The sequence below is a fragment of the Hyperolius riggenbachi genome, chromosome 12 (assembly GCF_040937935.1).
Source record: "Hyperolius riggenbachi isolate aHypRig1 chromosome 12, aHypRig1.pri, whole genome shotgun sequence".
Lineage (NCBI taxonomy): Eukaryota > Metazoa > Chordata > Amphibia > Anura > Hyperoliidae > Hyperolius > Hyperolius riggenbachi.
The window spans coordinates 96,525,626-96,541,807 of record NC_090657.1 but is presented as its reverse complement, the minus strand read 5'-3'; the positions used below and the strand labels follow the sequence as shown (position 1 = coordinate 96,541,807).

Sequence of the window (16,182 nt, the reverse complement as noted above, 5' to 3'; positions counted from 1 at the left end):
TCGTCCGAGGATTCGCGGCCGATTGTCCGATCGCAACCGTGATCGGAAAACTGACATTCTTTATTTTTAAAATAGAAGTTTTTCCTTCCTGCCTTCCCCCCCCTTTTGCCATGAGGGCTGAATGGGCCTGCGTTAGCATATGGCTAAAGCAACCTGGTTTAGCAAGAAATCCTGTTAAGGCCCCCGGAAAAGCTCTGGTGACACTAATGTGCTAATTGGGCAGAGCTGAAATACCAACAGAGTCTATTCAACAGGGGAAGCTAGCACAGCATGAGGTCTATTGACACCTACATTCCTCCCAGTCTTGACGGCACCGACTAGACTGAGTATGGAATGCATGGTGTTGATAACTTTGTCACATTTTGCAAATACCATCCATGGGAGGAATATGAAAATTACATAATTTTGTTTCCCTAATTCTGTAGAATATGGTGATACTAGACATAGCCAGGTAACCCGAGCAGGGGCTGAGATATGAATAATGGGGTCCCCGTGCGCCCCAAATATTGCAAGTTTGATGTCCTATGAACGTGTATTCTCAGCCCAATCTGAATATGAAATCGGTTTGCATGTGCGACAAAACCCCGGCGGGGTATGAAATTGGACATATTTTGTGGATGGCTGGAAGTTCCTCCCCTGAGAACTCACTGCCTGACACGCCCCTGGGCTGAGCTTGAGACTCCGCCCAGAAATGTCAGTGCTCAAAACTGATTGCATGAGGACCCCCAGCCAATTCCCCCACTTTCCATCATACTGAAAAGACTGCCACTGCTTGGGGAAATAGCAGTGGCCATCTTGCAGGCGGAGCAACGGCCATGTGGTTCGGCCATATTGCGAACTAACTGCAACAAAGGAACTTTGTCTTTTCCCGAACGGACTTTCCACAGAATCATAAGTATTCGTTCTTTTTATCCCTTTTTCTTTTATGTACTGTGTTATCACTGTCTCTCATCGTTTAATTGTTCACGATTGTCTGTATATATTAATTATTTATATTGTAACAAATAAAGGCTTTTTAAAAGGTCTTTACCTCTCAGTAAAACCTTCTATTCAGTATACACAGACGAGACCTAAACTTCCGAAGGGACGCTACTGTTTTGATAGATAGATAGGAATTGCACAGTTTTAACCGGTTGTTTGTTTCACAGGTCTATAGCCAGTTAGCAGTTTTCTCTGGGCTGATAGAAAACAGAGATGGTGGCAAATCTACCCCTGGGTTGGAGTAAAAGTGTATTTTCGTAACCTCACAGGCTCCCTACTGCGTCGTGACGCTCAAACTCCGCCAATTCTACGCAGATTGCGTCCATAGCTCTCAATCTGTGTGCTAGAATCGGATCGGACGGTTTTGCGTGTTCACGGCCAGTGGGGCTCTTGTGACAGCTATGTGTGGCGGAAAACTAACACAGCACATCACTCTGAACACACCATCCCCACGGTCAAATATGGTGGTGGCAGCATCATGCTCTGGGGGTGCATCTCTTCAGCAGGGACAGGGAAGCTGGTCAGAGTTGATGGGAAGATGGATGGAGCCAAATACAGGGCAAACTTGGAAGAAAACCTCTTGGAGACTGCAAAAGACTTGAGACTGGGGCGGAGGTTCACCTTCCAGCAGGACAATTACCCTAAACATAAAGCCAGGGCAACAATGGAATGGTTTAAAACAAAACATATCTATGTGTTAGAATGGCCCAGTCAAAGTCCAGATCTAAATCCAATCAAGAATCTGTGGCAAGATCTGAAAACTGCTGTTCACAAATTCTGTCCATCTAATCTGACTGAGCTGGAGCTGTTTTGCAAAGAAGAATGGGCAAGGATTTCAGTTTCTAGATGTGCAAAGCTGGTAGAGAGATACCCTAAAAGACTGGCAGCTGTAATTGCAGCAAAAGATGGTTCTACAAAGTATTGACTCGGGGCCGAATAATTACGCACACCCCACTTTGCAGTTATTCATTTGTAAAAAATGTTTGGAATGATGTATGATTTTCATTCCACTTCTCACATGTACACCACTTTGTATTGGTCTTTCACGTGGAATTCCAATAAAATTGATGCATGTTTGTGGCAGTAATGTGACAAAATGTGGAAAACTTCAAGGGGGCCGAATACTTTTGCAACCCACTGTAGGTAATCGACTCTGCTGAAACACTAATTACCTCACCTGTGAATGTTTGTGGTTTCCTTCCAAACATGTACTGTTGGTGGGCCTTGAGGATAGGGTTGGGGAACTCTGCTCTATAGGACCCAGAGCTTTCCCTCTCCTTGGGTAAGTATCTGTTTGTTTGTTTTTGTCAATTTACTTTGGCTTTAACCTCCCTGGCTGTGCATTTCTGATTTATTGGTCTAAAAGTGGTACATTTTTTTCAAGAAATTTAGCCCTCCATTTCATAAGTCTTAACTCACCAAAATATCAGAATAATGGCCTGGTAGACATCCCGCATATAAATAGACTGGAACACAAAATTGTTGAAATAATTACATTTATCAATAAACTGAAAAAATAGTGAAACTGTACAAATAACTCACCAGATTATTATACATCATATACCTAATACATCTCCCGGTGTGTGGTATGTTTTAAAACTGGGAACGGCACAGAGGGTGACATTACAATCAGGACAGTACAATCGGGAGTCCTTACGGACTTTTTTCCCTTTGGCATCAGTCTTGCTGCAGCATACAACACACATCCTGGTTGGTGCATTTTTTTTTTGGAGTGGGTGGAATGTAGTCCATAAAGTGACGACCAGTGAGGCGCTCGGGATTGACTACGTAGTACGCACAGCGCCCAACTCTGGCATCTGCTGAGGTCTGATACTTCATGCAGATACACTCACACATCCTACAGATAAGGTCTGCGTGTGTTATTGGCCTGTCACTGCGCTGTTTGTACGCATGTCAGAGGCTTTGTTCCAGCAGATGCCAAAATATTTTTTTGTAAAATTTTTGTTGTTGTTTGTGGAGTAGAAGGTCATCGCCTGGTTGGCTCTGTCCACACCACCCATCGTGGTGTTGTAGTCCACCACGACTTGAGGCTTTTCAATGACTTTACCTCCTCTTGTTCTGGTGGTGACATTCGAGGTGTTATGGACTGTGCTGAAGAGACAGACATCCTTCTTGTCATGCCAGTGGAGAGCCAGCATTTTCCCCTTCTGCCAAGCAATAATGTCCCCAGTTTTGCAGTTTTTGTTTGGCAAAGGTTGTTGGCATTTCTCGCCTGTTAGGCCTAACAGTGCTGTAGGCAACTGTTTTATTTTTTAATCAGAAATTCAAAAAGTTCTGGGGAACTGTAAAAATGATCTATGGTTCACACAGTGGCCTTTGTTTAGCAAAGGCTCAATCAAAGACAGCACAGAGGATGTCGCCAGTCCATAGTTATTGAAAACGGGATTGAATTGAGTCCATTTGCCGGTATAAAGAATGGTGTTCCAGATGCTGGCTCACAAATAATTTAAAGTGTAGAGAAACCGAGAGCCCAATATAGTGTAGTATGTTAAGCATAAATGAAGTAAAGGTTATCGTGAGAAAATTATACTCACAAACATGGGTTACCACACAGGCAACCACTGTATAGGCAGGTGAGGAGATTAGACCTGTCCTCACTCAGGGATAAGAAGTCGCTCTCTGTAGATGCGAAAGGGGGTAGATCACCCCTCCACCAGGGGTGGACACGGTATAGCAGTAGGAGAACAGAGGCGCCAGCAGGATAAAAGTGGATAAAAACTTTAAAATTTGCTGGGAGGAAGTGGTGGACTTACCTCCATAAAGCAGACACGAAAGACTGTCTGAATAGTAGTCACATTTATTAATTAGTACCCCAAAACAGTGCAACGCGTTTCGCAGGCCCAGCCCGCTTCATCAGGCAATAAAAATGGGGACAAGACAGAATTTCAGCAATAGCAGGTGTAGCGCCTCAGGCGCTACACCTGCTATTGCTGAAATTCTGTCTTGTCCCCATTTTTATTGCCTGATGAAGCGGGCTGGGCCTGCGAAACGCGTTGCACTGTTTTGGGGTACTAATTAATAAATGTGACTACTATTCAGACAGTCTTTCGTGTCTGCTTTATGGAGGTAAGTCCACCACTTCCTTCCAGCAAATTTTAAAGTTTTTATCCACTTTTATCCTGCTGGCGCCTCTGTTCTCCTACTGCCCCACAAATAATTTAGGATTTCACACCAAAGCGGGCCCTGTTGGATGCGATGTACTGAATCCAACTCAGTTTCCCCTTGTAGGCCATCAGGCTTTCATCAACACTTATGTCCCTCTGAGGTACATAAGTGTTTTGAAAGTTTTCCACTACCAGCTGATAAACCTCCCAATTTATTTGAGCTTTTGCACAGGGTGGGTGGACTCATCGAAGGTGGTGTTGTCTGGAAAGTGCAAATATTTCATTATGAGTCCAAAACGGTATTCAGACATTACCGTGCCAAAGAAAGGGGTAGCAATTATCTTGTTAGTTGACCAATACCATTTTTGCAGGGGCTTTCCGACCACCCCTGCAGAATAATAGGTCTGAAGAAAAGCCACAAGTCCTCCTTAGTGACCGGCTCCCATGTCCTGCTCCCTGAAAAGCGCCCTTCTTGAGCAGCCAGTTGTTGTGTGGCATAGCTGTTTGTCTCCAGTCCACCACTATTTTTCCAATGACAGCATCATTGAAAAAGAGCTGCAAGAAGGCCAGGTGGTTGTGCTCGCAGTCTATCTTAAGGCCGGGCTTCCCAGTAAATGGGAAATGTAGGGGCGGTGCCAGAGCCTGATTACTGTCAATTGGGCACTAAATAAACTCCCATGCACACACATGAGGCAATTAAGCCTAATTTTAATCACGAATTCGAGTAGCTACCTACTCGTGAGCCTATCCTTGCTTGTGAGTTCTGCCAGATTTCTACTACCTACTGTAAGTGGCAGCAACATAGGAGAAAAGTAATTTATAGATCATTTTACTTTTTTGTTTATGTGTTTTCCAGTATATTACAGTTTACACTTTTTTTTTGTGATAGTGGTCCTTTAAATGTGAACAGCCCTCTGCTACTTATTGGTGATGCACGCTAAACAATTCAGCTCTGAATTAAGCTTATGAAATAAAGATAAGCAGAGCTTTTATGGTGCTTTCACCTTAGCCGCTGCCTTCTTTAAAAAGCATGGGATTTTTTTTTTCTTATTTTTTTTTGGAAACATTCCCTCCTAAATAAGAGGCAGAGAATGTTTCAGCACTACTGAACCCAACACAGCAGCTAAGGTAATTGTGTTATAAGTAAATTGGAGCAACGTTGGGAATTAAAATGCTATAAGATATTTTTACACAGTAGAGAAGTGTCAGTTTTCTGTATGTGAAAATGTATTGCACTAGCATCGTAAAGAGTGCTTCATACCCTAAAGTGAATGTTTACCGTTTCCAAAAAGAAAAAGTCAGATACTCACCTAAGGAGAGGGAAGGCTCGGTCCTAATGAGCCTTCCCTCTCCTCTCCCGGTGCCCGGTCCCGCGCAGGATCCCCCGTGGCAGTATTCGACCAGTTCGGTCAAATACTGCCACTTCCGCATGCCGAAGGGAGCTTTCGGGGGCACTCGGACTCCCGAGGACGGGGCCGCTCCATACTACGCATACTACTCTGACGCGCTCGTGCGTACGTAGTATGGAGCGGCCCGTCTTCGGAAGCCCGAGTGCTCCCGAAGACCTCCGAAGTCCCTGCGGCGGCGGACGCGAACGGGGGAGCCAGCGCAGCACCGAGGGCACCGGGAGAGGAGAGGGAAGGCTCATTAGGGCCGAGCCTTCCCTCTCCTTAGGTGAGTATCTGACTTTTTCTTTTTTGAAACGGTACCCATTGGCTTTAAGGCAAGGCTTGATCCCTTTATCCCCTATTGGGTTTTCAGTGGTGATCAAGAGCCCAGCTATGATACTGTGGTATCCTCTCTCAGAGCTAGGTAGGGAGGATGGATAAGGGTCTTCGCTGCATGGTTGTGTTTTTTTTCTCTAACGGTATCCAGTAGGAGAATGTAGTTAATTAAAGTGGATCCAAGATAAAATTTTACTCATTGCATCATTGTGTTCCTTTCATATAGTTTATAGGGCATTCCTCAAGCCAAATACCCTTTTTGTTTTGTTTTAATACTCTAATTCCCTATAAACTAAACAAGCCTCGCCCACAGCTCCTTTTGTGCCGTGGCACTGTAGCAAAGGAGCTCAGTCTGGGCAGGAGGAGATTACTAGCCATTGATTTCAGAGGCAGAGGGGAGGAGGGAGCAGTGGCGTTCCTACCGTCAAGCGGCAGGGGCGGCCCGCACCGGGTGTCTTGATGCTTAGGGGGTGACACCGGGAGTCCTGTGTTGCCGCCCCTGCCGCTGCAGTCAGTGCACATGTTGTGCAAATTTGGGATTTTACACCCCCCCGTGGCCGTCCCCGCTGACAACCTATGTGTGTCGTCCCCCCCCCCCCCCCCCCCCCGGGGCCTTCCCCGGTGACAGGCAGGACTCAGGAGCAGCCCAGCTTCAGACCTCCGACCAGCCGGCGACCAGTATGCGGGCGCTAGGACCCAGCGGACACCGCACTGATATGCGGAAGTGACATCACTTCCGCATATACGGCGTGGTGTTCACTGAGTTCGGTGCGCCCGCATACTGGTCGCCGGCTGATACTGAGGTCTGAAGCTGGGCTGCTCCTGCCTGTCACCGGGGAAGGCCTGTGAGGTGGGGGGGGGGAGGGGGGTAGGTTGTCAGCGGGGACGGCCACGGGGGGTGTAAAATCCCAAATTTGCACAACGAGTGAAGGGCACCTGTCACTATCTAACCTGGGGGGGATCCCTATTACTATCTAACCTAGGGGGTCCCTGTCACTAACTGGGGGTCGCTGTCACTATCTTACCTGGGGCAGTGGGGGGTCCCTGTCACTATCTAACCTGGGGTGTCCCTGTCACTATCTAACCTGGGGTGTCCCTGTCACTATCTAACCTGGGGGGTCCCTGTCACTATCTAACCTGGGGGGTCCCTGTCACTAACCTGGGGGTCGCTGTCACTATCTAACCTGGGGGGGTCCCTGTCACTATCTAACCTGGGGGGGTCCCTGTCACTATCTAACCTGGGGGGGTCCCAGTCACTAACTAACCTGGGGGTCGCTGTCACTATCTAACCTGGGGGTCGCTGTCACTATCTAACCTGGGGGTCGCTGTCACTATCTAACCTGGGGGGGTCCCTGTCACTATCTAACCGGGGGTCGCAGTCACTAACTAACCTGGGGGTCGCTGTCACTATCTAACCTGGGGGGTCCCTGTCACTATCTAACTGGGGGTCGCTGTCACTAACTAACCTGGGGGTCGCTGTCACTATCTAACCTGGGGGGTTGCCGTCGCTGTCACTATCTAACCTGGGGGGTCGCTGTCACTATCTAACCTGGGGGGTCGCTGTCACTATCTAACCTGGGGGGTCGCTGTCACTATCTAACCTGGGGGGTCCCTGTCACTATCTAACCTGGGGGGTCGCTGTCACTATCTAACCTGGGGGGGTCGCTGTCACTATCTAACCTGGGGGGTCCCTGTCACTATCTAAACGGGGGTCGCTGTCACTAACCTGGGGGTCGCTGTCACTAACCTGGGGGGTCCCTGTCACTGCCTAACCTGGGGGGTCCCTGTCACTGCCTAACCTGGGGGGTCCCTGTCACTGCCTAACCTGGGGTTTCCTGTCACTATCTAACCTGGGGGTCGCTGTCACTATCTAACCTGGGGGTCACTGTCACTATCTAACCTGGGGGGGTCGCTGTCTAACCTGGGGGGGTCGCTGTCTAACCTGGGGGGGTCGCTGTCTAACCTGGGGGGGTCGCTGTCTAACCGGGGGGGGTCGCTGTCTAACCTGGGGGGGGGGTCGCTGTCTAACCTGGGGGGTCGCTGTCGCTATCTAAACTGGGGGTCCCTGTCACTATCTAGAATTCAAATATACCAGCACTCCAGCTTTCTCAAAGAATCACGCTCTTTTATTGATATTGGTAACCACACACGCCTTGAGAAAGGGGGACCCTGCGAGGCCCCGAAACAATTGTCGGTCATTTCTGTGGATATGTTAGCTCAATAAAAGAGCGTGATTCTTTGAGAAAGCTGGAGTGCTGGTATATTTGAATTCTGGACTTATACTTTGGTGGTTTGCCTATACCACAATACCAAGCACCCTACCTAAGATGGTGTGCCCAGTCACAACTTTTCCTGTTCCTGTCACTATCTAAACTGGGGGTTCATGTCACTACACAAACTGGGGGGCACCAGTCACTAGCTGAACTGGGGGGCACCAGTCACTAGCTAAACTGGGGGGCACCTGTCACTAGCTGAACTGGGGGGCACCTGTCACTAGCTGAACTGGGGGGCACCTGTCACTACCTAAACTGGGGGGTACCTGTCACTACCTAAACTGGGGGGTACCTGTCACTAACTGAACTGGGGGGCTCCAGTCACTAATTGAGCTGGGGGGCTCCTGTAACTACTTAAACTGGGGGGCTCCTGGCACTACCTAAACTGTGGGGCACCTCTCACTACCTAAACTATCTAGGCCAGCCAGCCCAACATAACCACCAGCCAACCAGCCCAGAATCACTGGCAAAAAGGCCACAGCATCACCACCAGTCAGGCCAGCATTTACTTCAACCAGCCAGTCCAGCCACAGCATCACCGCCAGCCAGCCCAGCCACAGCATCACCGCCAGTCAGGCCACAGCATCACTGCCAGGCCTTTCAGCTCACACATCATCGCCAATCCAGACAAAAATAGTATTGCCAGCCAGGCACAGCAGCCAGTAGAGGAGAATTCAGAAGCCAGGTGAGAGGTGTCTACCATATTAATGGGGCATTTTGCCTATTTATTTGAAATGCTGTCTATTTATGTGCCTCATGACTGCTGAATTTGTCTTGTTGGTGGCCTCATGGTTACTGGATTTGTCTTTTTGGGGGCCTCATGATTTGTTGTGGGCCTCAAGATTGCTGAATTTGTCTTGCTGGGGGCCTCATGATTGCTGAATTTGTCTTGTTGGGGGACTCATAATTTATTGGGGGCCTCATGATTGCTGAATTTGACTTGTTGGGGGCCTCAAGATTGCTGAATTTGTCTTGTTGGGGGCCTCATGATTTGTTGGGGGCCTCAAGATTGCTGAATTTGTCTTGTTGGGGGCCTCATGATTGCTAACTGCGAGACTATGGGAAAAGCGGAATCAACCTCATATGAGACAATAGCATTGAGGCCTGGAACCCACTGAAAACCGCAAACGCAAAACGCAACCGCTAGCGTTTTGTCTGAGCGGTTTGCAAGCGGATTCATGCGCGTTTTTGGTCGTGTTTTGCAACATTGTATTTTTTTCCCCAGCGGGTGCCTAGCGTTTTGCGTTTTGCGTTTTTATCCTGATTGGTCCTGTGAATTATTTTTCATTTTGTTACAGTGTGCTGAACCGCAAAACGCTAGCAAAACCGCTCAGTTTAGGTTTTGCTGAGCGTTTCCGCTAGCGGTTCAATACTTTACATTGAAGCGCTAACGCTCCCAAAATGCTGCATGTCCTGCGTTTGCGTTTCTGAGAAACGCAAACGCTCCTGTGGAAGTTGCCCCATCCATTAACATTAGCCCAGCGTTTTGGCAAACTGCTAGCGTATCGCAGTGCTGCCAAAACGCTGCCAAAAGCGCTCCTGTGGGTTCCAGCCCTAAAGGAGTTATCCGGGCAGTTTTAATAAAATTAACCGGGGGCTTCCTCCAGCCCCAAGCTCCCAGGACCTCCCTCGCCGCATCTCTGCTCTCAGCCGTTCGCCGGAGCTCCGACCCGGTCCCCGGCGATGATGTCAGAGCGACCTGGAGGTTGCTCTGTACTGCGCCTGCGCGATCGGCGCTGTCAATCACCGCCACGTGGGCCGGAGCGGACTGCGCAGGTGGTAGTAGTTCTTAGCCTCCGGCGAACGGCTGAGAGCAGAGATGCGGCGAGGGAGGTCCTGGGAGCTTGGGGCGTTCATTTTATTAAAACTGCCCGGATAACTCCTTTAAACCTACTTTTTTTTTTTAGCTTTTTAAAACAGAAAATAAAACTGGGGGGGTTTTAAAAAAAAGAAAAAATACATTTTTCAGGAGTAGGATGGATGAAATTGTTTATCTTCACAGTTTATTTTCAACTTGGATTTTCCATAATGTTCATGTATGAGTTAAAATGTTTGTATTTAGTTTAAATTGCTGTTGGCACTTTGCGATAGATAAGTGACTTTTCGCCACCACTGTCCTAATCTAATGTCCCACCATTGCTAAGTTCATGTAAACTAGTCTCCACCCGTGACCACACCCACATTTTGGTATATGACCACACACATTTTTTGCGCAACGTAGCCCCAATTACGGGGGGGCAGGGCTGTGGAGTCTGAGTCGAAGAGTCGGAGTCTGGGCAATTTTGGCACCTGGAGTTGGAGTTGGAGTCGGAGTCGTTGATTTCATAAACTGAGGAGTCGGGTGATTTTGGTACAAAATCCACAGCCCTGTTAAGTATTTAGACTAAGGAGTCGGAGTTGAAGCTATTTTGGGTACCCGGAGTCGGAGTTGGAGTCGTGGTTTCATAAACTGAGGAGTCGGAAGATTTTTGTACCGACTCCACAGCCCGGGGGGGGGGGGGGGGGGGGTGTGACTGTGGATAACCAGCACCGGGTGCCAAATACCCTAGGTACGCCACTGGGAGGGAGTAGCAATTTTTACCGCGATTTTATTGAAAGTGAATGGGAGCGATTTTAAAAAGTGCTAATCAATCGCAAAGCGCTCAGAAAAGCGCTTCTAGAGTGAATTTTTCCACTACACAGCTGATTTTTATCGCTAGGGTTGCTACGTTATCATAGAAATCATGAGAAGTATTTTCCACTATAGTGATTCAATTTGTAAAACGCAATCGCTTTCTGGAGCGATTTTAAGAGGAATAATGCAAATTAATGAAAAATCGCAATCGCTGGCGTTTGTGATTGCTAGTGGAGCTTGGTGTGACAGTACCCTAAGGGTGACTTGATCAACAAAGTGAAGTGGTCAGTTTTCCTAAAGTTTCTCTTGAAGTCAGTGTGTGTTTATGCTAGCTGATTACATCTTCCCTAATCTCTTCTTATGGTTATAAAATGTATAACCTTATTTAGGTTATTCCTTTTTATAACCATGTCTCCTTATAATGAAAGTCTACTTTGACCTTTTTCAAGTTGCTATTTTCTGCCCATGTTTATCTCATCATGTCACATATTAGTTCAGGTACTCTAATGCTTCATACACACTTGAGATAAAAGTCTTTGGTAAAGGCAAGATCACAGACCAATTTTACCCCCTTCCATGTAGTATGAGAGCCATACTCTACACAGTCTATTCTATGGAGCTGAACTCCCCATCAGATAAAATCTTTGCAAGATGCTGCACACAAAGATGCTGCACACACTCAAAAGATCATTATCTGCAAAAGATCTGTTCCTGCAAAATATCCATTCCTGCAACATGCATTCATAGTCTATGAGATCTGCAGATCATCATACACACCTTGTTTAACAGACTTCATCTGCATATCTGGCAATCATCTGCAGATCTGAAAATCCATCCTGGTGGATCTGATCTGCAGATGATTGCCTGTTAAACAAGGTGTGTATGAGGATCTGCAGATATCATAGACTATGAATGCATTTTGCAGGAACAGATCTTTTGCAGATAATGATCTTTTGAGTGTGTACAGCATCTTTGTGTTCAGCATCTTGCAAAGATTTTATTTGATGGGGAGTGCAGCTCCATAGAACAGACTGTGTAGAGTATGGCTCTCATACTACATGGAAGGGGGTAAAATTGGCCTGTGATCTTGCCTTTTCCAAAGACTTTTATCTGAAGTGTGTATGAAGCATAAGATTACAAATGTTTATACATTACGTGCCAACTCACTATTATTGCATTGCTTATTTATCCTGCACTGTGCTTTTCTAGTACTCACCTGTGACCATCACAGGCCTTTGTGAAGGTAAAGAAAAGAAGACTTTGGCGCATGTACAATTCCCGTTTTCCCGAGTTTTCTCCTAGGTGATATTTTCACATCTTGTCATAAAATTCCTTTTTAACTACTAGCAAGCAAGAAAATGCTCTAAATAATTTTGACCAAGGCCGTTTCTAGGTTCCTGGGAGATCCGGGGCACCCCTGGGCCCCAAGAGGGAACGATTGTACGTGCGGCAAAAAAATGGGCATGGTCATGCCACGGAAAGTGGGCGTGGTCATAGGTGGGGCAAAATGTACATGAACATAGCCGTGGTGTAATTTAAATATATTCAATAGGCAGTATTTCTCATAAATAAGCCCTCACCTGGCTTCTGTCTTGTCTTCGGCTGGCTGGCTTGTGTGCTGCACTCGGCTGGTGGTTATGCTGAGTTTGCTGGTAGTGATACTGGGCTGCCTGGCAGGTGGTGATGCTATGCCGGCCTGGCTTTGCTGGGTGCTGGGCCTTGGGCTTTGCTGGGGGCTTTTCTGGGGTGAGGGCATTTTTGGGCGCTTTGTTGGGCTGGGGGCTTTACTAGGCTTTGCTGAGCTGGGAGCTTTGCTTGGCTGTACGCTTTGCTGGGCTGGGGCCCGGAGCCTTTACTTTGCTGTGGGCTTTGTTAGGCTGAGGGGTTTGCTTTTCTGGGGGCTGTGCTTTGCTGGGTTGGGGCCTCAGGACTTTGCTTTGCTGGTCGGGGGGCTTTGCTTTGCTGGGGCCCTGCTTTGCTGGGGGCTTTGCTTTGCTGAGGCCCAGGGGCTTTGCTTTGCTGGGGCCCGGGGGTTCTGCTTTGCTGGGGCTTTGCTTGTCTGGGGCCCAGGGGCTTTACTTTGCTGGGGGCTTTGCTAGGCTAGGCTGGGGTCCGGGGGCTTTGCTTTGCTGGGGGCTTTGCTTCAGCATCGGTAGCTAGGTAGATGCCTTCAGTATACAGAGGTTGGACAAAATAATGGAAACACCTTAAAAATCAACAAAATATATTTTAATATTGTGTAGGTCCACCTTTTGCGGCAATTACAGCCTCAATTCTCCGAGGTATTGATTTGTACAAATTGTGAATTGTTTCCAAAGGAATTTTAGCCCATTCTTCAGTTAAAACACCCTCCAGTTCTTTTAGAGACGATGGCGGCGGAAATCGACTTCTTACTTGAATCTCTATTAACGACTATAAATGCTCAATGTTGAGGTCTGGGGATTGTGGTGGCCAGATGAGATGCTCAACTTCATTAGAATGTTCCTCGTGCCATTCTTTAACATTTCTAGCTGTATGGATTGGGGCATTATTATCTAGAAAGATGGCATTCCCCATCCGAAAACAGTTCTTGAACCATAGGATGAACTTGTTCGCCAAAAATTCCTAAATAGTCTCGGCTGTTAGTGGCTGGATGGTGTAATGGTTAAGGGCTCTGCCTCTGACACAGGAGACCAGGGTTCGAATCTTGGCTCTGCCTGTTCAGTAAGCCAGTAGGAGACCTTAGGCAAGTTTCCCTAACACTGCTACTGCCTATAGAACGCGCCCTAGTGGCTGCAGCTCTGGCGCTTTGAGCCCGCCAGGAGAAAAGCATGATATAAATGTTATTTGTCTTGTCTTGCTTTTTCCATGAAGAGAAATAGCACCCCAGATCATCACAGAACCCCCGCCATGTTTTAAGGTTGAAAGAAGGTGCTAGGCTACGTACCAGACCGAATTGGTCCGGTGCCTGAGGAAGTGGGATATACCCGCGAAACGCGTTGCACCTTGTTCGGGGCATGTAAATAAACTGATTTTTGCTTAAAACGGCAATTTTTTTAGTCTGTTTTGGAGGGGTAAGTCCATGGCTACCTAATGCATTTTATCCATTTTAAAGAAATATTGTTTTTACCATGTTGGCGCCTCTCTGTACTACTATTGCACCTTTTAGGCATTGTTAGGGGGGTGTGGTTATAGATAATGGCAGTTGGTGCTGTCTGTTTTTTCATGTCTGCCAGTAGGAAAGATGATTACAAGCAGGCTGATTGTGGGTTATACAGTATGAACAAATTATATGGCAAACATCAATCATTTCTTGATCTCTCTTCTATTTTTTTAACTTCTCACTTTTCCATCTGGAACTTTAGCTAAATGGGAAAGAAATAAATCAATACATTGCAGATTACCTGCTTCTGCCCACCTTGCTCCCTCTCTAAGGTTGCTACTGTTGTTAACCCTCTCCTCCCCCTTCCTGACACTCTGCTGGTCCCTGGCTTCAAATGATGTTTTGGTCTGGAACCCCATAGTGATATAAGACCCTCACTATCCTCTTATCACTGGACCCAAGTTAACATTAAGTAACGTAGGGTGGTACCTTTGTGTTTGCATGCCTGTTATCCTTTATGGCATTAGAGGGGGAAGATTCAATGGGAAAGTGTAGCGTCAACCAGCTGGTCTGCCCTTGAACCAAGTGAGCCCTCCACTCAGCTGTGAGGCATACTTTTACATTGTTACTCATGCACCAGGAAAATGAAATAAGATCCGCACTGTGTCTCCTCAATCCACGTTTATTCAGGACATATCCCAATCAGATAAAGATGAGCACCAAGCTGACATGTTTCGAACCCAAACGGTTCTTAATCATAGCACACAGTGTTTGTTTGTTCCTGCCCTATTTTTTCAAGTATTGATCCAGGCAACTGCGTGATTTTTGCTTCAGCAGTGTAATGAATTGGTCTTAAGGTGGCCACTAGCGATCCAATTTCTAGCGAAAAATCGTTCGAGTGATCAGACAATTCTGATCAGAAGAAAAATCGTTCATTACACAATCAACGAACCAATCTGCTTCCTATCCATCACAACCAACAAGAAAATCCAAATTTTGGTTTGACTTAAATCCAATCGGACGACTATTTTTAAAATTGTTTGTAATCAATTGTGCTCATCAATGAAGATTATTTACAACCAATCTGATCAGAATTTCTGATCGCTCGGATGATTTTTCGCCAGAAATTGGACCGTTAGTGGCCACCTTTAGAAATGTTAGGCTGATAAAGAACAGTGGAGATTTTTTACTAATAGGTATTCAGCCAACAGCAATGTGCAGAAAACGGAAGTCATAATGAATACAAGAGCTATTCAGCAGTCAAGCTGTATTCCCTTGGATAGTTTAATGGAAAATTGTTTTTCTAAGTGGTGTTCTTCTACGTGATATAAATCCCCTTCCTGACCTCTGAATGGCAATTCAATAAATCCCTGGATCGATGTTCTACTGTGTACTAACTGCATCTCTGTTATTGCTCTTGTTTTTCAGCATAGCTACAGAGAAGTTGGCATCCTGCTCCTCTATTTGGCTGTTGGAGTCTCAGTCTTTTCAGGAATGGCTTACACAGCCGAGAAGGATGAAGATACTGGTTTTGACACCATCCCGTCTTGTTGGTGGTGGGGGACTGTAAGCATGACCACTGTAGGCTATGGCGATGTTGTGCCAGCCACTGTAGCTGGAAAATTGGCTGCCTCTGGTTGTATTCTGGGTGGAATTTTGGTGGTGGCACTGCCAATAACCATAATATTCAACAAGTTCTCACACTTTTACCGGAGGCAGAAAGCCTTGGAGAATGCAGTGAGGAACAGCGACAGGCCACCCAGCAAAAACATAGAAGACATAGCTGATAGAGTATCAGAATGCTTCACAGAATTATGACCTACCATATAGTTAACAATTGTTAGGTATCAAATCTGCTCACTTGCTCATACGAGTCATCTCTTGAGTTCTCAGTTGTCATAATTCAAGAATGCCTCTGTCATTCGTACCACCAAACATAGGTACCCACAGGTGCCAGGAAACGAGGATCAATAAGAACGTCTTTTATGGGACTGGTCCCATGGGCTTCTGGGTACACTATCTATGCAGGCACAAAGTGCTCAACTAAGGCATATGCATAGTTTTGCTTTGCAATAACGCTAGGCGGTATGGTAGAGGATTCTGGGTAAGGAGAGGTATAATTGATGGATGTATGTAGAGAGCGAGAGAAAGAAGAAAATGCAAATCTAGTAGTTTAAGCAGGGCACTTATCATTGTGAAAAACAAAAAAATGTGCATGTTTTTTTCTTGCTAAAATTTCGTACGTATGCAAATTTTTGTGCATTTTTGTGCAGTTAATGAAAGTCATTGGAAATTTGCATGTGTTGTGCGAATTTATGCTGCAATAAGTACGTTTTTTTCGTGCATGTGAAAATGCAAATTTTAGCAGAATTGCAATTCTTCA

At 46.5% G+C, this 16,182-nt stretch overlaps 1 protein-coding gene across 1 annotated transcript in view; it reads left to right on the top strand.

Moving 5' to 3' along the window:
• Positions 1 to 16,171, top strand: part of LOC137542526 (potassium voltage-gated channel subfamily S member 1-like) — a 50,884-nt gene extending 34,713 nt beyond the window's left edge. Inside the window, exon 3 of the mRNA XM_068264512.1 lies at positions 15,228 to 16,171. Within this exon, the coding sequence (XP_068120613.1) occupies positions 15,228 to 15,617 (390 nt within the window). The 3' untranslated portion in view covers positions 15,618 to 16,171. The remainder of the gene's footprint in view (positions 1 to 15,227) is intronic.
• Positions 16,172 to 16,182: the final 11 nt, after the last annotated feature.